The sequence below is a fragment of the Eurosta solidaginis genome, chromosome 3 (assembly GCF_040869045.1).
Source record: "Eurosta solidaginis isolate ZX-2024a chromosome 3, ASM4086904v1, whole genome shotgun sequence".
Taxonomy (NCBI): Eukaryota; Metazoa; Arthropoda; class Insecta; order Diptera; family Tephritidae; genus Eurosta; species Eurosta solidaginis.
Window position 1 is genome coordinate 194,878,932 of NC_090321.1, and position 22,344 is coordinate 194,901,275.

The 22,344-nt window shown below is 40.3% G+C and overlaps 2 protein-coding genes across 2 annotated transcripts; one reads left to right on the forward strand and one right to left on the reverse strand.

Annotated features, from left to right (window-relative positions):
- The first annotated feature begins 20,228 nt into the window (after positions 1–20,228).
- LOC137246883 (transmembrane protein 177) lies at positions 20,229–21,563 on the forward strand. Its single transcript, XM_067777906.1, has 4 exons — positions 20,229–20,470; positions 20,534–20,670; positions 20,741–21,060; positions 21,119–21,563. The coding sequence occupies exons 1-4, from the start codon at positions 20,298–20,300 to the stop codon at positions 21,458–21,460; spliced, it is 972 nt and encodes a 323-aa protein (XP_067634007.1). The 5' UTR covers positions 20,229–20,297; the 3' UTR covers positions 21,461–21,563.
- Positions 21,432–22,099, reverse strand: pen-2 (presenilin enhancer). Its single transcript, XM_067777908.1, has 3 exons — positions 21,942–22,099; positions 21,789–21,893; positions 21,432–21,723 (listed from the first exon to the last, which is right to left on the reverse strand). Exons 1-3 carry the CDS (start codon positions 22,000–22,002, stop codon positions 21,584–21,586), a joined length of 306 nt encoding a protein of 101 aa, XP_067634009.1. The 5' UTR covers positions 22,003–22,099; the 3' UTR covers positions 21,432–21,583.
- Between the last annotated feature and the right edge of the window lie 245 nt (positions 22,100–22,344).

Genomic DNA, 22,344 nt, shown 5'->3' on the forward strand with positions numbered 1-22,344 from the left:
CCTGGGTGTCCTCTCCCGTGGCTGTACGTAATCTTGCTCCAAGCAATGGTCTTATCTTTTTGTTGACTAAATCCGCTCGAATGATGGAATGAGATGCACCCGTATCTACAGTCAATAACCGTTCCTTTCCGTCCACATGTCCTCCAACAGTAAGGTTGCTCGATCTTCTTCCAATCTGCGAGATAGAGATTATGGGGCATTCAATTGCGGGAGCCAGCTGTCGCCCCTTGCGGCTGACTCGATTTAGTTTAACGATTGAGTGGTCTTGGATATATGCTCATCACCTTCTGCTCTGCGTTTACGACCACCCACATTGTTGGAGCTATTGGGACCGCTGCTGCAATGTCGTGCAATATGACCTGGGTTGCCGCACTTGAAACATTTAATAACTCCGGCATTTTTCTGTTGTGATCCCTTCAGTGCTTCCAAAATAGTGTCTACCCAATCTGGTCTTTCCACTTCTACACGATGAGCTTTGTATGCTGGTTTACTCAATAGTGAGGCCGTTTCCTGAGTCAATGCATGTGATACCGTTTCAGAAAATGTCAGATTTGGGTTTGCGTATGTAGCTCGCTTCGTTTCCACGTCCCGTATGCCATTTATGAAACTCTGGATTTTTACCCTTTCAGTGTATTCCACGGGTGCGTCCGCATTTGCAAGATGAGCCAATCTTTCAATATCTGAAGCAAACTCCTGCAATGTTTCATTTGCTTTTTGGTAGCGGTTTTGCAACTCAATTTGGAATATCTGTTTCCTATGCTCGCTTCCGTAACGTCTCTCTAAAGCGCTCATCAATGTTTCGTAGTGGTTCCGCTCGTACTCTGGGATGGTCTGTAAGATTTCCGCGGCAGGCCCTTTCAGTGCCACGAACAGAGCTGCAACTTTATCTTCAGCATTCCATTGGTTCACTGCTGCGGTCTTCTCAAACTGTAGCTTAAAGACCTGAAAAGGAACAGAACCGTCAAAGGATGGTGTCTTTACCTTTGGATTACTCGCTGAAACAGCTGGGCGGTTTAGTTGTAACTGCTCCATACGACCTTTTAACGCTTCTATTTCGGCATCAATTTTGTCCTCGAGTTGTAAAATTTTTGCATCCTGCTCTTCCAGTTTCACAAAGAGCTGCGCTGATACCTGTTCCGAAATTTGTGCCGACATTTCAGATATACGTGCCTCTTGCGCTTCCAGTTGAGATGCCAAATATGTCTTCTGTTCTTCCAATTGTGTCTCCATCTTTGATGTAATCTGTGTCGACATTTCCGCCATACGCGTTTCTTGTGCTTCAATCTTCGATGTAATCTGTGTCGACATTTCTGACATACGCGTTTCTTGTGCTTCAATCTTGGATGTTATGCGTGTCTCCTGCGATTCTAGTTGTGATGACATTGTCGATGTTTGAGCAGATATTGCAGCCAAAATCATGTTCAAGTCTGTGCTCGTAACTGTCTGCGATGTTTCGTTTTTCTCTTCAACTTTTGTTACTTCCTCGCCATCAAGATGAAAGTCATACTTTTCCACATCAATTCCTTCCGCTTCCATTGCCTCTCGTAGCCGTGCCTGAAGTTCAAGTTTAACGCCGCTTGTATTCAATCCACGGCTCTCCAACTCCTTCTTTAGTTGCTGGATCTTCAATTCACTGAACTTTGCCATGTCGTTGTTGTCCTCTGGAATTTATTCAACAATTCCTCTTCTGACACCAATTGTAACGAATTTTTATTTGCAAATCCTCTTATTTGCAATCCTCTGCTAAGTTCGAATCACTAAACTGTTGAATAAATAACTCCAATTTGTAATAATGCAAAATGGCCTTTATTAAAGTACTTCACAATACACTCAAACTGTGCAACGAATAGCTTGCTTAATAACCACACTGACTGATAGCTCAATGAAACTCTACTATTCAAAATAGTACTGCTATTGCTCGCTAGATATCGTCTTAATCGCAACTGCTTGACAACTCAAATCAAACTGAATTACTTCTTACTCGCCTGCATCGCTTTTATAGTTTACGCTGCATACTTCTAGGCTCTTCGATTTCCAGAAGTTACTAGTTGTTTCGGCTACAAAACCGCCAGCCACAATTACGTGCACAAATTATTGCTCTCTCTTGTGACAACTCAGATAAGGTATATGCATGTGTTTGTAGTTTACAGTCTCCCGCACACACATAAGCGTATAAGTAAATTCATCGGTGTGTGACATCTCATCTCTCGCTGCCTTGTATGTAAATGTTGCTCGTCGGAATGTGTACATATGTGTAGACGCAATTATTGATTCTGTTTATGTAGATACATAATGATTGAATTATTGATGTGCATTCACGTCACTGCTTAGATCGGCTTAGAGCTGGCAGCACTCCTTAGTTTTGCTAATATTCGTAACACTATGTAGAAACTTATCATGCATAATATGCATATACATACACATCGTCGCGTTTATTCGTTAACCTCGTATCTACAAGTGAGACATTTTCGGTAAAGCGAACACGGTTGCCACACCATGTTTTCATGTGGGACCGAAATTCATCGAAAAAAAGGACCAAATATTTGTTTTATTTTATTAGTATAAAATACAAAAGTTTAGGATGTTTCCATATAAAATTTTACTAAACATAGTGAAGACTTTCCTTTAATTCAAGCTGAACAAACAAATATATGTGCATGCAACCAAAAATGGTACTACATTTTGACATAGTATAAGTATATGTCTTCCACCAACCAAACGTTGTGAACCTAGTTTTGGTCACAAAGCTCTTGGTTCTAGGCGAATTTTTGGGCAATATTGTGAATTTTTACCTGAGTGAAAAAGAGAGAAAAGTACCAATCGAGGCTACTGCCTAAAAAGGACTAAAATTGAAGAAAAGGGACCAGCGGACCAAATGGGGTTGGAAGGGACCATTTTTGGTCCAAATGGACCAAACTGGCAAACCGTGAAAGCGAAGAAAACTACCTTTCAAAGTTCTCCACAGATACTGGTGAGGCCAGAATCGCGAATAAAACAACTGGTAACGATTTTCGGTTACATAATGTTCTGGGTACTATTTTACCGGTAACGCTAAGAATCGGGCCGTTGGTGTACACTTCAAAGGAAGGGTAACAGCAAAGTAAATTATGTATTTTCATTTATACCATTTTTAAAATGTTTATTTTTATTTAGTTGTTTTAGGAATTAACAAATTTATGTGAAATATTTCATCAAAAAAGCTTCGGAAAACTAAAGTAGAAACTATAATTTCATACTAGATATTATGCATACGCATACATATGGGGGACATCCACAAACCTAACCTACATATATACATACTCTTTCTTATAATTAATAAAAAAACTGAAATATTGTTTGAGAAAGAAAAAAACGTCAAAAGGATAAAACAACAAACTAAAATACGAAGTCCATATTATGCACATATTTTTCTTATGAGTATATCTTTACTAATTTGGTGACTTTTTCCCATCATTCGTTTTTTATTGTCTGTATTCCCAGCACTTCCAATATTTTCCTTATTTTTAAGATGTCAAATTTTATTATCATATTATCGTTTTGCTAAGCGACCCTTTTGCGTTTTGAATGCCTGTCGTATGGTTTGTTTATAAAAGCGCTTATTGGTGCCATCAACTTTTAAAGCATCAAAACAAAAACATAGGCATAGGTACATACTGCTGTGTTAAATTACATAATACATAAAATCACAATATTTCAGTAGTTCACAGAACTTACAGTTATGCTTGCTGGAACTCCACAATGCATACACTAAATAAGAAGAAACCTATTATTATAATATGTAAATCTATGTAATTTAACTGAAAAACTCACATAAATAGTTTAAATTTGTTTTTTATTATTTATTGCCTGAGTGTGGTAAATAGATGAACACACCGAATTAGCTCAGCAGCTGTATAACTCCCGTTTATTTAAATTAAATTATATTTACGTTAATGAAAAAGCTATAATTACTAAACTTAACTGAAATGAAATAAAATTAATTAAATGGAGAACTGCTCGTGTAGCTTTTCTACCAAAGGCGGGGAAGATCAGTCACATGTATTCCAAACACTATAGACCCATTAGCTTAACATCATTTCTGCTCAAAACCTTTGAGAGGCTGATAGATGTGTACATAAAGTCCAACGTGGATGAAAAGCTGCTCTCCACAACACAGCATGCGTACACCAAAGGCAAGTCGGTAGACACCGCATTGCATAGGGTGGTAATAAGCATAGAGAAATCCCTGGAATATAAGGAGTATGCTCTAGGAGTCTTCCTGGACATTGCCGTGGCTTTCAATAATGTTGCAAAATGGGCGATTATGGATGGTCTTAATTACATTAGTACATTACATTAAAGTACCTCCTGCCTTAATCAGGTGGATCGGCTGCATGTTAAATTGCAGAAAGATTACATCACAATGGGGATTGTACGAGGCCACGAAATCAGTGGACAGGGAGGGGTGCTATCACCTCTGCTGTGGACGCTGGTCATCAACCAACTGCTCAGGCAATTCGATGAGAGAACCGTAAAACTTACGGCTTACGCAGATGACGTTGCAATTGTCATAAGTGGAAAGTGCCTTCCAACGATTAGTTCTTTGATGGATCGGGGGCTTCGCGATATTCATACCTGGGCATCTAATTTCGGGTTGAAAGTCAATGCGGAGAATACGGATATGGTCTTGTTTACAAAGAGGTACAAGGTCCCAAATTGGACCAGGCCTAAGTTAGGAGGGGTGACCTTACAGGAAAAACCTTGCACAAAATATTTAGGAATCATCCTAGACAGTAAGCTGTTATGGAAGCTCAACGTGGAGGAGAGGGTCAAGAAGGCCTCTCTTTCTCATTGGGTTTTTACAGCGATTGTAAGCCCTATTCTATACTATGGAGTTCTTGTTTGGTGGAAAGCCACACAAAAAACAACATACCTCAAAAAATAAGAGGGGGTATGCAGACTATCGATGCTTAGCATGACGGGAGCCCTGAAAACAACCCCGACGGCTGCACTGTATGCCATTTTGCACATCCCACCTGTAGACCTGGTAGCAAAGAACAAAGCACTAACGACCGCAACCAGGCTCGGTGCTTCGGGGCAGCTTGAGCGCCGACCATATGGCCATAGTAGTATAGCGTCATCAATCACAAGACGAACAGACTACATGATTCCCTATCTGCGCTTCGAGGGAGATCTTAAGGCCACAATAGAGGTGGACGGCTGGCGCAAGGGTGCGCAAATGGCGGACGAGGCGATACATGTGAACTAGAGGTTTACGCCGATCACTTTTTCGGCGGCGGCGGCGGCGTAGGCGGCAGCGTAGGCGGCGCGCCGGCGTACGCCGGTGTTCTTACTTTAAAAGCTTGATTTTTCTATTTGAAAAAATAATATTTAGGAAAGTTTTTGTTTATATGTATTTAAGGAAATCAACGTGTCGGCCATTTCGGAAAGATCCGGGGTTTTTGCATCAAAATCTCGCAGACCGTTCTAAAATTTTCAGGAGTAGCTCCTTGCGAAGGGATTGTCCCTCGTTCGCATGCTCCAGAGAGGCTTCGAACCTAACCCCGGTCTTTGGAAATGGTACTGCTGCGTCTGCTGAAAAGAAATAGAGATACATAAAATAGTCACACTTTTGCCTGTATATCTGGTGCAAAGCGTAGTTTCACCTAGACTTAACTCCTAATAATCGTCGCGAACACAATTTCTTTAAATCATTTGTCGCTCCTTGGCGGTCACGCATAAAGGCGACTTAGGGTTGCTATGAGTGGTCTATTAATACTCATGAGTATCGTGGCACAGGGCGCCTCCAGTTTTTTCGTCTGTTTTAAGAGCTAAAATTTCCGATGTGCGAACAGTAGGTATCCCTACCACCAGTCGCTACCACGCCTACTGAGCCTCACACCATATGCCAGTACAGAAGCTATACGACTGCGACTTCGAACTCATACCTCCGTCGACGTCACTTTCCTAGAAGCTCTAGGTGTAGCTCCGAAGACTTTCCAACGGATACTTGTGTTGCGCTATGCTGCCGAGCTACACTTTGAATCGTTAGGGAGTGACTATTCGGCCAAAGATGCCGCCCTCGAAATCATAAGAAGTCTAAGTGGATGTCATTGCGTCATGGGTGAAAATCCGTATAATCCTCGGCGCATCTACATAATTAAAATTTTACAAGGACCCTGTATAAAATTTTAAAATGTAGACCAAAGATTGCAGACGTTTGTGTTCACAACATTGATTTCAATAGTCTTCGTTAAATCAAATTTAGAATGAAAGTCGACGGATTTTAAGTTGAAAGTAGTTAACTACTGTTTTCCGGGCTTACTATATAGGAGCTCATTATGGATGACCGCGTAGCTTCAGTTTTCAGACAAGTTAGACTGTCCACTACATTAGGGTAGTATCACACGCGGTAATTAGTTCCACTGTCTTGGGAAAGCTTTTGCTTCACCACTTTGAGTGAAGACAAAGCCTCACCTGGTAGATATATGTGCCTACGTATTCACAATTGTAAAAGGGGCCGTAACGTGTAGGTGATATTTAAACTTGGTTGATAGGCTATAATCAATGTGATTCACTCCAAGGGACTAGTTTTGGATAGGGCCGCCAACTTTAGGAAACGTCAAACCGGGAGACTTGGGTATTGAAGGATGAAGTGTGAAAATCAAAATTAACATTTCAGACGCTATTTTATAGTTTCGCAAATAAACAACAGATGTTTGAATGTAAGCCCAAGCGATTTTTCAAACCCTTCTCATATGTACATATATCCTCAACTTAAGTATGAGGTAAGAATAATTTCAAAGGAGTGTTTATGCCCCTAGAACCTAGTAAAGGATTTTGCATCACTGATTTCGCTTATTCTTGAGGACAGTTTAAAAACATGTTCGCCTTGGGTCATTTTATTTCAATTAATTGTTCATTATTAATTTTTTTCAAAAATGTAAAGTGAGCATATGAATTTATCATATAACTTTTCTTTTAGTATTTTGTTTTAATAACTTGCTGAATTGGATGATGGAAAGTCCGTGATAAGCTGACATCGAAAGCGCCTGTTATTTTAAATAACTTTTGAATAGTTATAAAGAGTTAAATTTCGCAATTAGTTTCTTATAACTGGCAGTGATGCGCATCCGTTGATACCACTTTCGACCATATCCGACCAATTTTCGACATGAACAATAAATGGCCTAAACAGTCTTAAACGAGTAGGAAATATAGTAACGCGCCGGACGCCGCGGCGCCACGCCGATATTTTTGACATTCGGCGGCGGCGTGCGAAAAACGACCAAAATCGGCGGCGACGGCGGCGTTTATCGGCGGCGTATATCTCTAATGTGTACACCGATGGTTCCAAAGTAGTGGAAGGAGTAGGGTGTGCGGTATACTGCGCTGATCCGGAAATAAACAGATCCTCCTACAGGCTGCCGGATTACTGTAGCGTTTTCCAAGCGGAAATATTAGCCGTAACCAAAGCAGTAGAAACCCTGGAAGAAAATAGCTTAAGCTGCAACCGTGTTAACTTTTATATTGACAGTCAAGCAGCAATTAAGGCAATATTCTCGCATAGCACAGCATCTAAATGCGTGTTAGAGTGTAAGCAATCTCTGGAGAGAATCGGGACAGGGAGAAGCATACATCTATATTGGGTCCCAGGGCATATGGGAATAGATGGGAATGAAAAAGCGGACGAACTAGCTAAAAAGGGCGCATCCCTTGAAGCTTGCTCCGTAGATGTCCCAATTAGATTGGGCGAGATTAAGCGAAGGCGAGAGGTGCACATGATCGACCAAGCGGGAAAGGCGTGGGTTCAAGCGCGGGACTGTAAAGTGTCGAAGATTATGTGTAGGTCTTACAACCTTAGACTAACACAGTTGCTCCTATCATTAAAAAGAGAGGACTGTAGACTCATGACGGGTATTCTGACTGGACACTGCCTTCTGGCGTCACATGCCTTTAAACTAGGCTTGGTCAGTGATAGCAGATGTAGGAAGTGCGGGTTGGAGGAGGAAACGATCGAGCACGTTCTGTGCTCGTGCCCTGCACTTGCCAGGCTAAGACTCCAGCTATTAGGAGTGATACAGCTGTCAGATCTAGAAGCAGCAAGTGGCTTCAGTCCTAGGAAGCTTCTAGTATTTGCCAAGAGGACGGAGTTATTTTATAACATAGGTCCTGGTTTTTGATAGGGTTTTTCAGTTTGGTCGTTAAAACAAACTTCTGGTAACACTACGGACTCAATCAGTCTATGTGAGGTCCTCATGGACCGGCCAGTTCAACCTACCTACCTAAATAATAATATTGCGACTCGAGTTTACGACTTGGCAGCGAATAGCGATTTATACCATAGTATAGGTTTACAAGTATGATATGTATGAGAAGGAAACAATTCCTTTCTCTTTCCAACACACTGCCGTTTGACACTTCGGCCAGCGTCAAACTATTGTGGAACTCAGTGGAACCTGCGTGGAACATGCGTTTGACACTGAACGAAGTGTCAAAATTACCGGGGTTTCTGTAGCAGAGAGCGACGCAGGGAAACAAAAAAGGAGCGTAATTTCAAATATGGGTTGCTGTGATGGTAAATTTTTTTGAACGAATTAAGTATGAAAATGTAGTGCACCTATATGGGTCCTATAGAAAATAATACAAAAGTCTTGAATTGGGGTATCTGAGGACGCGTAGTTATTCCAGTATTGAGAATACAAACACTGGTGCTAAGCTTTTCTACCCGTTCAAAAGTTCTCCGCGAAAAACAGTTTGAGACCGAGGTCGACTGCAATAATCTGTCGAAAAATGTGGAAAGAGAAATGAAAAGACGCGTTTTGCGAGGCAAAAACGCGTCTATTAATACCTTCAACTACGGTTTTGGTCGTGTTTTAGCAATCGTCCCCGGTAATAAAGTATCACAATTTGTTAATTAAAATTGTATTTATCTATTTATGTATTTATTTATTTGAGTCTTTGAATTTATAGATTCCTACAGACTATATTATGCAAATTTTTTACATTAACTTAATCCTAAGAAAAATAAGATCTTAGATTGTTAATTAAGGCAGCGTAAGGAAAAGTATAGTCAGCACCTGAGGAGTTAAAAAACATATTCAGATCAGCACAAGCCCTAGAAATGGAAGGATTTATACCATAAATAGTTCTAGAAAACCCAATTTTTAAGGGTTCAAACTGTCGGAGGTTTCTGCATGGTACATTAAACTGAATTTTATCAAGAAGTGATGGAAAATCAACGGTCCCTGAAATTATGCCAATGACAAATGAGCAAGATAGAATGGATCGTCTATTTGCAAGCGTGTTTAGATCAATTAAAAGGCATCGAGATTCATATGAAGGCATTGGCTCAGAGAGGTTTAAAGATCGAAGAGCAAATCGTAAAAAACTTTCTGAACACGCTCAAGCCGATTAGAGATGCCAATTTGGTAGGGTCTCCATATGACAGCACATACTCCAACTTCGACCTGACAAAGGCACAATATAGTGACTTCATAGTGTAGGAACTGGTGAATGCGGAAAAATTACGTCGTATGAACGCATACATTGCGTAAGATCGAGTTATGACATAGTTTACATGCGTAAGGAAATTAAATTTAGTGTCAAAATACACCCCTAGGTCTTTGATTTCTGCAACAGATTGCGATGTATAGCCAGCGATACTATAGCAAGTACGAAGGGTATTAACTGATTTTGAAAAAGTCACATGAAAGCATTTTTCAATGTTTAACGATAAACGATTTAAACTACACCAGTTTTCGACATTATTAAGGTCTCATTGCAGACGTTCAGAGTCACCAGAACTATTTATAACAGCAAACACTTTTAGATCATCCGCATACAGCAGATATTCCGCAAACGAGAAGCATGAACCAATGTCGTTTATAAAAAGTATAAACAATAGAGGTCCTAGAATGCTACCTTTTGGGACTCCTGAGGATGCAATGAAGGGACGGGATGTGGTATTATCAACGTCTACGACACATCGCCTGTTGGATAAGTAAGACTTAATCCACATCAAAAAAGTTGAGTGAAAACCCAAAGCAGCCAGCTTCAATAAAAGTATTATGTAAGAAACTTTGTCGAATGCCTTCGAGAAGTCAGTATAAATTGTATCAACTTGAAATCTATTCTAACAAGCAGAAATGCAGTATTCACTAAACACTGTTAGGGTGCTTACAGTTGAGCGGTTTGGTACGAAACCGTGTTGGTTAATAGTGATTAAACTTTTAACCGCAAAATACAATTTGTCATTGACAATTATTTTAAAAAGTTTGGACACCGAAGATAGCTTCGAAATCGGTCTATAATTGTGAACATCATTTTTATTGCCGCCCTTAAATATAGGTGAAACCGTTGTCAATTTCCAGTCATCCACAAAAAGACCAGCGGCCAGAGAATTGTTGAAAATGATTGTGAGTGACATTGCCAAACACAGACAGTTTTTTAGCAAAATGACCGAGAGGCCATCAGAGTCAGTCTTAGTTGACGGCTTAAGTTTCTTTATGCCGTTTATAACATCCGAAACGGATACACGCAGAGACACGAAGTTAATAGAAAAATCCTTCGTGGAAGGAAAACTTGAATCAGAGAGCAAATCGGATTCAAAGTTGGAGCAAAAAAAATCAGCAAATAAATTATCGGAATCTACTGCACAATTAGCAAATGTGCTATCGTAGAATACATTATTTGGAACTGTCGAAGAAGCCTTTTTAGATTTTATGAAGCCCCAAAAAGCCTTCGAGTTAGAAACTATATTTTTCTCAAAACTTAAAATTTAGTTTCTATACAGAAACTTATTCAAACAGTTGAACTCCTTCAAATAGTGTTGAAATTTAGAGTGGTGTACTGGATTCGCAGTTTTTTTGTACAGCTTCCCAAATTTGTTTTTTTAGATTCCTCAAATGCATTAACCGCTTGGAATGCCAGGGTGTCTTGTATGGTTTTATTTTTAAAATAGGAAAATGCTGCAAGCACAACTCATAAACCTTATTTTATTGTCCAAAACATATGGATTTTAAAGAGAAATTTAATTAAGTGCTCGTTTGAAAGTAAATAAGGATATTTCATTGTAATTTTACGATAACGTTTTACGCAGTTTTCGTTAGCAGCTACTGCACAACAGTGCCAAACATCATCCACAAAAAAAATGAAAAAGAACAAGCATTTTATCAGGTGAGCGTGGCTGTGTATGTGCGTCCTGCACAATGGATTTATACGAATGAGAATGCTTGTTGTAAAAGTTGATCATGTACTTATGTATATACAAGTGTTTGTGTATGTGTTATTTTGTTCGATGAGCGCACTCGTTATTTTGTTTCCTTTATGTTCCTTTATGGCTAAGGTTGCCATCAACCTGTCTGTACTACACAGTTGCCACAGTGCTCCCCCCAGACTTTACGTCCTGAAACGGACGGGGAGTCTTATTCTTCGTCCGAGGCGGCCCGTCGATTTGGACGGGAGCTGCTGCTCTGGTAGCTGTGATGATGTATGCAACTGGGATGAGCTTTGTTGCGTCGACGTTGTTGGTGTTTGAGTACCAATTTGTTGTGCTTCCATAAAAGCTGGTTTCAGTCGGTATATGGATACGTTTTTTGCTTTTAAATTTTTTCAATACTATTTACAGCGCACAATCTTCACACGAATAATCGACTGAGGCGTGCCACAAAACGATCTACATCTATCTATATAAATATTGTAACGAATGTTAGTAGCACTGAGCAATGCTATCGTCTCTAAGCCGGTGCTAAGCAGCGACGTGAATGCACATCAATAATTCAATCATTATGTATCTACATAAACGAATAAATAATTGCGTCTACACATATGTACGTATACGAACATCAGAGCGGCAATGCACAAGTGCATGCATATATCTTATCTGAGTTGTCACAAGAGAGAGCAATAATTTGTGCACGTAGTTGTGGCTGGCGATTTTGTAGCCGAAACTAACTAGTAACTTCTGGAAATAGAAGAGCCTAGATGTATGCAGCGTAAACTATAAAAGTGGCGCAGGCGAGTAAGAAGTAATTCAGTTTGATTTGAGTTGTCAAGCAGTTTGATTAAGACGATATCTAGCGAGCAATAGCAGTGTTATTTTGAATAGTAGAGTTTCATTGAGCTATCAATCAGTGTGGTTATTAAGCAAGCTATTCGTTGCACAGTTTGAGTGTATTGTGAAGTACTTTAATAAAGGCAATTTTACATTATTACAAATTGGAGTTATTTATTCAACAGTTTAGTGATTCGAACTTAGCAGAGGATTGAAAATAAGGGGATTTGCAAGTAAATTCGTTACAATATTATAAAATAAAGTCGCTAAATGCCATGTATGCACATAACTTCACACAGAATGCTCCGATTTTAAAACGGTTTTTTGCATTTGTAAGCATAGCTACGTGAGATGGTACCGTTAATATAATTTGAATATATATATTATAGGGGCGTGGCAAATTGCCAAAATGTACTAAAAAATCATAAAATTTTTTTTACACAGCTATAACTCATAAACGGATGGATGGATTTAAAAAATTCTACTTTTCAGTAAAACTTTAAACAAAGGTAACATTTTTATCAAAAAATTCGTGTGTGTGATTGTTCGGTGTCAACTGTTCGCGCTAATTGCTTTTGAGTTAGTATGATGCGACACATACGTATGTACCTACATACATATTTATGTAACATAAATGGTTAAGAATGCATACATCTATTGAAAAATAATCTTTCGTTAAAAATATTAAACATTTCCTTAAAATTCTTCAAAAAAGTTTTATTTTTTGGTATTTTTGCATGTATCACTATCACTACATATTATAAAACAAAGTCGCTTCTTCTGTCCCATGTCTCTTTGAATGCTTAAACCTTTAAAACTACGCAACGGATTTTCATGCGCTTTTTTTTAATAGATAGAGTGATCGAAGTTTGTAGAGTGTATAATAACATCCATTAAATAGTGGAGAAATACTGTTATTTTTGAAGTTTCTAATGTGATGTATATATGTACATATATAAGAGAACGTGGTGTTAGTTACACTATTTATAACTCAAGAACGGATGAACAGATTTGGCTGAAAATTGGTGGAGGGGTAGCTTAGAACCAGGAGACAGACATAGGATACTTTTTATCCCGTTCTGGATAGGGTCTTGAGATCACAACGTGGACCTGGGGAATCCTGGGATATGTTTGTAAAATGTGGGCATCAAATGGAAGCTGTTTATGGGTACTTTGATTCGTAGTATTTTTCGTACGCGTGGGTGACTAGGGTCTCGAGATATAGGCCAAAATGTGGACCCGGGTACCCCTAGAATGTGTTTATAGAATATGGATAACAAATGACAGCTGTTGATGAGTGCTTTAGTACAGGGTAGTATTCATACCTATTGGTGACTACGGTCTCGAGATTGAGGCCAAAATGTGGACCCTGATAACCTGGAAAGTCTTTATACAAGAAGGATAACAAATGAAAGCTGTTGATGAGTGCTTTAGTACAGGGTAATTTTCATATCTGTTTGTGACTAGGGTCTTGAGATATATGCCAAAACGTGGACCAGGTTAACACTAGGATGTGTTTTTACATTATGGGTATCAAATTGAAGCTGTTGATGAGTGCTTTAGTGCAGGGTAGTTTTCATACCTATAGGTGACTAGGGTCTGGAGATATAGGCCAAAACGTGGGCCAAGGTAACACTAGGATGTGTTTTTACATTATGGGTATCAAATTAAAGCTTTTGATGTGTCTAAAGCTTTAGTACATAGTAATTTATACTGCTGGGTGACTAGGGTCTCGAGATATAGGCCAAAACGTGGACCCGGATACCCCTAGAATGTGTGTGTCATATGGATATCAAATGAAAGCTGTTGCTCAGAGCTTTAAAGTAATTTTCATTGTGATATTCGATTTATTCTCATCAACCTGGCAAAACTGATAAATATGCATGCGAAGCCAAAAAAAGAATGAATTGATAATACCCACATACCTATTTACATACGTCCTATTCGATTTGTCTGAAATTTGGTATATAAATTTGCCTATATTAGTATTTACGATCCTTTTTTCGGGGAAGTAGACCAGAGACGGGCTGGGAATGCGATTAGGACTAGGATTGGGACTGAGACTCGGAGTGGGAATGGAACTCGGAATGGGACGGGAACAAAATACATACCACCCTCTGGGACTGGCAATAAGGGATAAAGAAGAATGGGAAAAACTTGAGAGAAGAGAAAAGGGGGAAGGATAAGGAGACTGAGAAAGAGATATAGTGAGACGAAAATAGAGATAGATGAAGCGAAAAAGACGGAGGGAGGAGAGAATAAAATGATTAAGAAGAAGTGAAGAGGGGAGGGCAGAGTTAGAGAGAAAAAGCTTATTAAAATGTATGCAGGTAGACCAAATTTAGGGCAGAACAACGTCTGACGGGTCTGCTAGTGTACATATATATGTAAAAGTATGAACATACATATTGTCACGGATATTAGCATCACTAAGCTATACCATCACTAAGGCGATGCTAAGCGATATTTACGTCAATAATCAAATCATGTATACACATATATAAGGCAGCCGAAAGATGTCACACACAGATGCATTTACTTATACGCCTATGTGTGCGCGAGAGACTGTAAACTACAAACATTCACATCAATAATTCAATCTTTATGTATCTACATAAACGAATAAATAATTGCGTCTACACATATGTACCATGTACGAATACGAACAGCGGAGAGTCAATGCGCAAACACATGCATATATCTGAGAAGTTTGAGAGCTACTGGACTAGTAGATTCTGGAAGCGCCTAAAAGATGTATAAAATTGTGCAACTTTAGTTATAGCTGAGAAGTTTGAGAGCTCATGGACAATGCTAGTAGATTCTAGAAAAAGGCGAACGAGGAAACCAAAGAGTATAAAAGGCGACAGATGTAGGGGCGCTAAAATTCAGTTTGAGTTGAGCTATCACGCGATCTGGCGGCCAATAGTAGAGTTTCATTTGAGTTATCAATCAGTTTGGTTATTAAGCCAGCGAGTAGCAAAGTATAAGTGTTATTGTGAAGTACTTTAATAAAGGCCATTTTTCCATTATTCAATATTGGAGTTATTTATTCAACAGTTTAGTGATTCGAACTTAGCAGAGGATTGCAAATAAGAGGATTTGCAGCAAATTCGTTACAATATGTTTGTATATTTGTTCATTACAAGTGGCATCCGACCACCTGCCTATACTTATTTCGCTCGAGCGTTCCGCCGACTTCATCGCCACAGAAAAACGCACTTTCATTAACTTAAAAAAAGGAAAGTGGGACGAATACAAATCCTTTACAGACAACCGCTTTGCTGCTCTCCCTATCCCAACTGATGCCCGCCAAGGGGAGTGTGCTTTCCGCAAGGTCATTGAATCCGCCTCGGCTCGTTTCATTCCCGCCGGTAGAATTCCCGAAATTCGGCCCCACTTCACGGCAGAGGCCGCAAGATTAGCGAGAGAACGTGACCTTATAAGACAGCTCGATCCCGGCGACCCCCAAATAAGGGATATAAACCAACGCATCAGATTGCTTGTGGATGAACATAATCGGGCAAAATGGAGGAGCACCTAAGCGGTTGTAACCTCTCTGCCGGTGTAGGTAAACTTTGGTCCACTGTAAAGTCCGTACCGAATCCATCTAGGCATAATGACAAAGTTTCCATTGCCTTCGGCGATAAGGTACTGTCGGATGCGAAAAAATGAGCGAGCGCTTTCTGCCGACAATACATAATGCATTCTACGGTCGACAAAAATAGACGGAGTGCCAACAGACACGCACGTAAACATAAGTTCAGCGCGTCACCAATTACCATCACCGCCAAACAGGTTGAGGATACCATCGGTCATGCTAAACCATCCAAAGCAGTGGGCCCAGACGGCATAGCCATGCCGATGCTTAAAATCATAGGGAAAGAGGGTTTCAAATATTTAGCACATGTCTTCAACCTGTCTCTTTCCACCTTTATCATACCCGAAAAATGGAAAATGGCCAAGGTGGTCCCGCTACTTAAGCCTGGGAAACAAGCTAACATAGGAGAGTCATATCGCCCGATGTCTCTCCTATCGCCAGTAGCAAAGACGCTTGAAGCCATTTTGCTCCCCTACTTCAAAGCAAATTTGCAGCTAGCCTGTCATCAGCATGGCTTTAGAAAACTCCATAGCACCACCACCGCGCTAAATGCCACTAGCACCCAGATAAATTGTGGTTTAAATCAGAAGCCCCACCATAGAACAGTACTCGTAGCGCTAGACCTATCAAAAGCTTTTGATACGGTCAACCATGGCACGTTACTGCAAGACTTGGAAGGGTCTACCCTTCCCCCAGGTCTTAAAAGGTGCACCGCAAATTATCTGGGTGGTCGTCAGGCACCGGTGCAATTCAGAAACGAAATATCAAAGCCAAGAAGAATTAAACAAGGGGTCCCACGGGGTGGAGTCCTATCCCCACTTTTGTTTAATTTTTACATATCAAAACTACCTTCGCCACCGGAAGGAGTTACTATCGTTTCTTACGCCGATGACTGCACAATAATGGCCACAGCCCCGGGCCCACAGATCGATGAGCTTTGCAACAGAATAAACTGCTACCTCCCTGATCTCTCCAGTTTTTTCGCCGACTAAATCATCCGCGACCTTATTTACAACTTCAACGTCCCAAATGTCGACCATTTTGAACATCCACGTCGATGGCACTACGCTACCGACTGTCCTACACCCCAAAATCTTGGGTGTGACTTTTGATCAGGATCTACATTTTGGTGAGCACACAGCCGCAATTGTTCCGAAAATCCAGAGCCGTAATAAAATCCTCAAATCCCTTGCTGGCAATACTTGGGGAAGAGACAAAGAAACGCTCATTACCACATACAAAGCAATTGTCCAGCCGTTTGCGTGCTACGCGTCCCCTATATGGTCGCCAAGCCTAAAAACTACCCACTGGAAGAAGCTACAGGCCTGCCAAAATACTGCGCTCAGAACCGCCACGGGCTGTCTTCTTATGTCCCCAGAACACCATCTACATAATGAGGCGAGAATACTCCCCATCAGGGAGAGAAATGAGATGCTAACCAAACAGTTCCTGTTGAATACCCAGAAACCTGGGCATCCCAACAGATATCTGATTGATGAGCCAGCACCACCTAGGGACTAAAGGAGTCATCTCCGTAAGCATTTTGAGGAAATACGGCACCTGAGAACTCAGCCGTATGAAGCAAAAAAACACAAGCAGGTCCTTGGTGAACTCCACAAACAGGCGTCGGACCTTTATGCCGGGAATTGCCCGGTGAATCCAGTACTCAGGGAACAGTACCCAAATCTTGCGGAAGAGGAACGCATACTCCCCAGGGAAACGCGAGTCACTCTGGCTCAACTTCGTTCTGGATACTGTAACAGGACATACAAAACGTATGCCCCGCTTGCAATGTGTCCCCACATGACACCAACCATCTCTTTAATTGTAATGTGGAACCAACGCCTCTAACACCCCTTTCATTATGGTCCACCCCTGTCGAAACAACAAGTTTCCTCGGACTCCCGTTAGAGGATATTGATGACAATTTGTGATCGGTCGCAGATATTAGGTGGGCGAAACATTGCTACAACAACAACAACAACATCAGAGAAATAGCCGTTTATTTTATTACAAAGCTCATCGATCGATCTCCGACCTTTTGTGGAGGGAGGGAGGATCCTTCCAAGTCTTTCAGTAACGTGCCGTGATATAAAAAGCTTTTGATAGATCTAGCGCAACGAGTACTGTCCTAAGGTGGGGTTTTTGATTTAATCCGCAATTTATCTGCGTGTTAATGGTGTTTAGTGCGGTGGTAATGCTATGTAGTTTTCGAAAGCCATGCTGATGATTGGCAAGGCGCAAATTTGCAGTGAAATAGGAAGCACAATCGCTTCAAGGGTCTTGGCTATTAGCGATAGGAGAGATATCGATAGTTCGATAGAGACTTTACGGTTCACCCTAGCTTACCTGCACCGGTAGAGAGGTTACAATTATTTAAGTGCTCCTCTTGTGTTAATCCACAAGCAATCTGATGCGTTGGTTTATATCATTATTTGTGGGTCGCCGGAGTCGTGCTGTCTTATAAGGTTACGTTCTCTTGCTAGAGTTGCGGCCTTCGCTGGAAAATAAGGCCGGATTTCCGGGACTCTTCCGATGGGAATAAAAGGAGCCGAAGCGGATTCAATGACCTTGTGGAAATCACGCTCCCCTTGACTGACATCAGTCGAGATAGGGATGACAACAAAGCGATTGGTGTTGTTGTTGTAGCAGTGTACCCTGAAATGACAGTCCTACATAGAGCCGACTGCCGTGGGAAGCGCAAAGCGATTGTCAATATAAGTTTTGTAATCTTCCCACTTTCCTTTTTTAAAATTGATGAAAACGCGTTTTTCAGTAGCGATGAAGACAGCGGATCGCTCGAGCAAAAGGAGTATGGGTAGGTGGTCGGATGCCAATGTTACATTCCTACCATATGTTGATCGTGCAGAACGTCGTTTCTTTTATTTGGTCCGCCAAAACCTCGCCCCTACCATCCGCCTGTAGGGATGAAATAGATTATATTGCACTGAGTGGTGGGTGATAAATGCGAGACCGCCTCCATTTCCACTCTCGCAATATTTTCTTCTCTGTGAACGTTATACCCAGAGCAGGACTGCAAAGCAGAGCTTTTGCGTTGAGTTTTGTCTCATGGATCGCAGCAATGTGGATGTTTTGCCGCTGCATAAAATCAAATATCTTCGTGATCTTCCCAGTTAACCCATTACAGTTTAACTGCAGTATTCTGAAGTGCACGGGGAAGATGCCGTCACTCTGGGGTAAGTACAGGCCCCGGATTGGGTTCAATACCTTCCAAGGATCTGCGGGGAGGATGACAATTTGTGACGAGGCAGCAAGAAATGAAATAGGGTTACACTGATATTACAGCCCTTGGTCGGTAAAAATCCCGAGTCGCTCCGGTACATAGAACCGGCTGCCTTGGGAAGCGTGGAAGTATTTTCTGTCATTCCTTATCAAAGTTTTTCAAAGGTAGTTCAATACAACATCATGACACTGTTAATACACGTCCAAGAATATCGGGAGGTGTATCAACAAACGCGCTTTGGATCCAGGATCGCGAAAACTAAACATTTTGTTTCTGTGGAAGATATTTATTTATGGGGCCGAAGGTCCCCAATTCAGAAACATGTTCTGCGGAAAAATACGATGGATGTTACCTTGGTTTTGGTACGGTATTTTGGAAATATCTTTGGTAATAGTCTAGAACAGGGATCGACTGCTAATACGCGTCCAAAAATATCGAGAGAGGTGTCAAAAGACGCGATTAACGAAAAACCGAAAAATGACCATGGGTCCCTCCAAAACCGGTGGTGGGATCTATAGTATTTTTTCTCATAACACCTTCCTGCCATGGCGGCGCTTATAGAAAATTACCCTAGCCGGTCCACAAATGGGGTGCGATCAGAATTAAATGCATGCAACTTAAAGTGCATATACATATCTCCGGACAGACAAAATTTTTATTTTCCTCCTTCGGATTATTGTTGTCGAAGTCAATACGCGTCTTTTGCACCTCTCTCCATGTTTTTTCTAGACTTCTACGCGTCTTTTGCACCTCTCTCGATGTTTTTTCTAGACTTCTACGCATCTTTTAATACCCCTCTCGATGTTTCTGGATCCTTATTAAGGGCGTTGTTGTTGTTGTTGTTGTATCGATAAGGTTACTCCCCAAAGGCTTTGGGGAGTGTTATCGATGTGATGGTCTTTTGCCGGATACTAATCTGGTACGCTCCGTAACACAGCACCATTAAGGCACTAGCCAAACCATCTAGGGAACGATGTATATGGCCACATTGAACCTTCAGGCCATCCCTCTCTCCCCACACCCAAGTTCCATGAAAAGTTTGGGATCGCCAGAGCCTCGTCTGTTAGTGAAACCGAATTCGCCGCGGTTGGCGAGGTTGACAATTGGGTTTGGAGAAGCTATATATTGCGCTGGCAACCTGGAGGGTTGCGCTACACATCCTCTTGAATCTGGTATTTTAGTCGCCTCTTACGACAGGAATACCAACCCGGGTATATTCTGACCCCCTAACCCGATGGGGGTTATTTTCGTATAGAGTTACCGAACGTCCCTAGTAATACATAACCTAAAATTACTAAACACAGCTGGCATAAGATCTGTCAAAACCAGCTGTTAGTTGCTGTCATAATATACCCATACAAGATATTCGCCACTTGGGTTTAAAGTAATTTCAATTTGAATTACATAAATTATAAATAAAAATGAAAAAGGAACGTATTCCAAATCGTGGCATACTTGGATACTTTCAAACGCAGGCTGGGCGAGGTACTTTGTTGTTTGGCGCCGGTGCAACTTGTGTGAGCCTTTTCGCAATGAACTTTTTGCCGCATACAATTGGCTTAAATTATTACAAGGAATTTGTTGAATGTTATCAGTAAAATCGGCATGAATTCGTTACTGAAATATGCAAAGTAAACAAACTCTTTTCTTATTTTAGAAATGGTATACCACGTCCTGTGCCTGAGAAGGTGAAGGCTCGGTTGGAAAATGCGCTGGATATACTTTCATTGGATGAATATGAGCGCAAAATTATCAAACCTTTTACAGTCTACGGGTTTGATCTCTTTCAAGCGGGTTGGTGATGTATAAATACATTTGCTAATAGATAAATATTCATTTTAAAAACTTTGATTTAAATACTAAGGTTCGACGAAATCTAGATTTGGTGCCCTAATAGGAATTCCCATCAATTTTTCTTACGCTGATAAAAGTGATATTAATCGACAAGAAATACGTTTCCGTGATCAAAGTATTAAATGGAGTTCAGATGCAGGAAAGCTATTAGAAGATGCCATAGTCTTAACGGAGGATGAACAATTGTTTGGATTGTGTAAATCAATATTACAACTGCAAACACATCGGGTTTTGTTGAATTCATTGTTTCCATCAATATCATTTCTTTCCGTTTACACAATTGGTCATTACTTGAACATGCGAATGAATCTGCTAGCACGACCTTTCAGTGTAAGTTACTTAATTCGCCAGATAAATTTTTCATATTAAACCGGTTCCCTTCTTTCAGTTGCGTATTATTATGTATTCAATATTGGGATTATTTGGTATTGGTATATGGTCTTTTATGAAAGATTTTAACCAAGTACAATATGATACAGACATAGACAAGAAATTGTGCCAGCTTGGCCCACAGTTTGTAGAAGCTGGTATAGGATACTATGATAAACTTCTAAAGAAAAATTTGGCGCTGCGCGAATTAATCAGAGATGATACTTATACCGCAAAAGGAAATGTGAATTATTTGATTAGGCAAAAGTCACTACCTTTGACTTTACATAAATCATATTTTGAAAAAAAGCTGCAAGACATACGAGAGGGAGTGAATGAATCAGCAGAAGATCCTAATTGATTTCTTGTTACTTTTTTATTTTTTTGTTTAAAATGTATAGAAATACTTATGATTACAGCTTAATGGCCTGTTAAAGGTCAATAAAATACCATACTAAATTATAGTTAGAATTGTCTTTCCCGTTTAGGCCCTTCCCGCGGGTATTACAAAGCTTATATGGTCGGCGAATTCGCCCCATTCAGCACGATTGGTTTGAAATATGACAACCCAGCTTATTATGATTGCCGTCCAAAGAAAGGCGCCTATCAGCGACATGATTACATCTGTAAATAAAAATAGGCTATGATTAATTCCTTAGAACAAATATTACATATTGTACAGCACTTACATTTTCTTATTTTTTCTTGTTCTGGGTAAGATGGCACTCGGAATGCTTCGTCGAAAAACCAGACAACGTTAATGGCCCACACAAAAGGCAGACATGCCAAACCCACTAAAAAAGAGGCTGATATCAAGGTGTCTCATTATATTACATATTTACCTCTAAAATATGTTTGACATAAATTTAGTTTGTTGGCGTTTGTTGCTTTAGAAATATCCATATTACAGGGAGAGTGCAATTATTCTTACAAAATAAATCTGGCCAGCTGTTTATAAACAATCGCTTTGTCTGATCTAACAGCTGTTGTCATAGTACTGTGAAACATTGGGCGCTTTCAGCGAATGCTATTTTTGTATCGTGGTTGCAAACATGTTCCCGCAGTTTATAGAAGATAGTCAGCTGATAGAAAATTTGTTCTCTAAAATAAAAATAAAATAAACGGAGGTGATCCAACTGCCAAAGGAAAATTGTATCCTAAAATTTTAAGGAAAAGGATTTCTTAAGCTTCAATTATTCTTCACACTTCACTTTTACACTAAGCGGAAAATTGTATTTATTACCA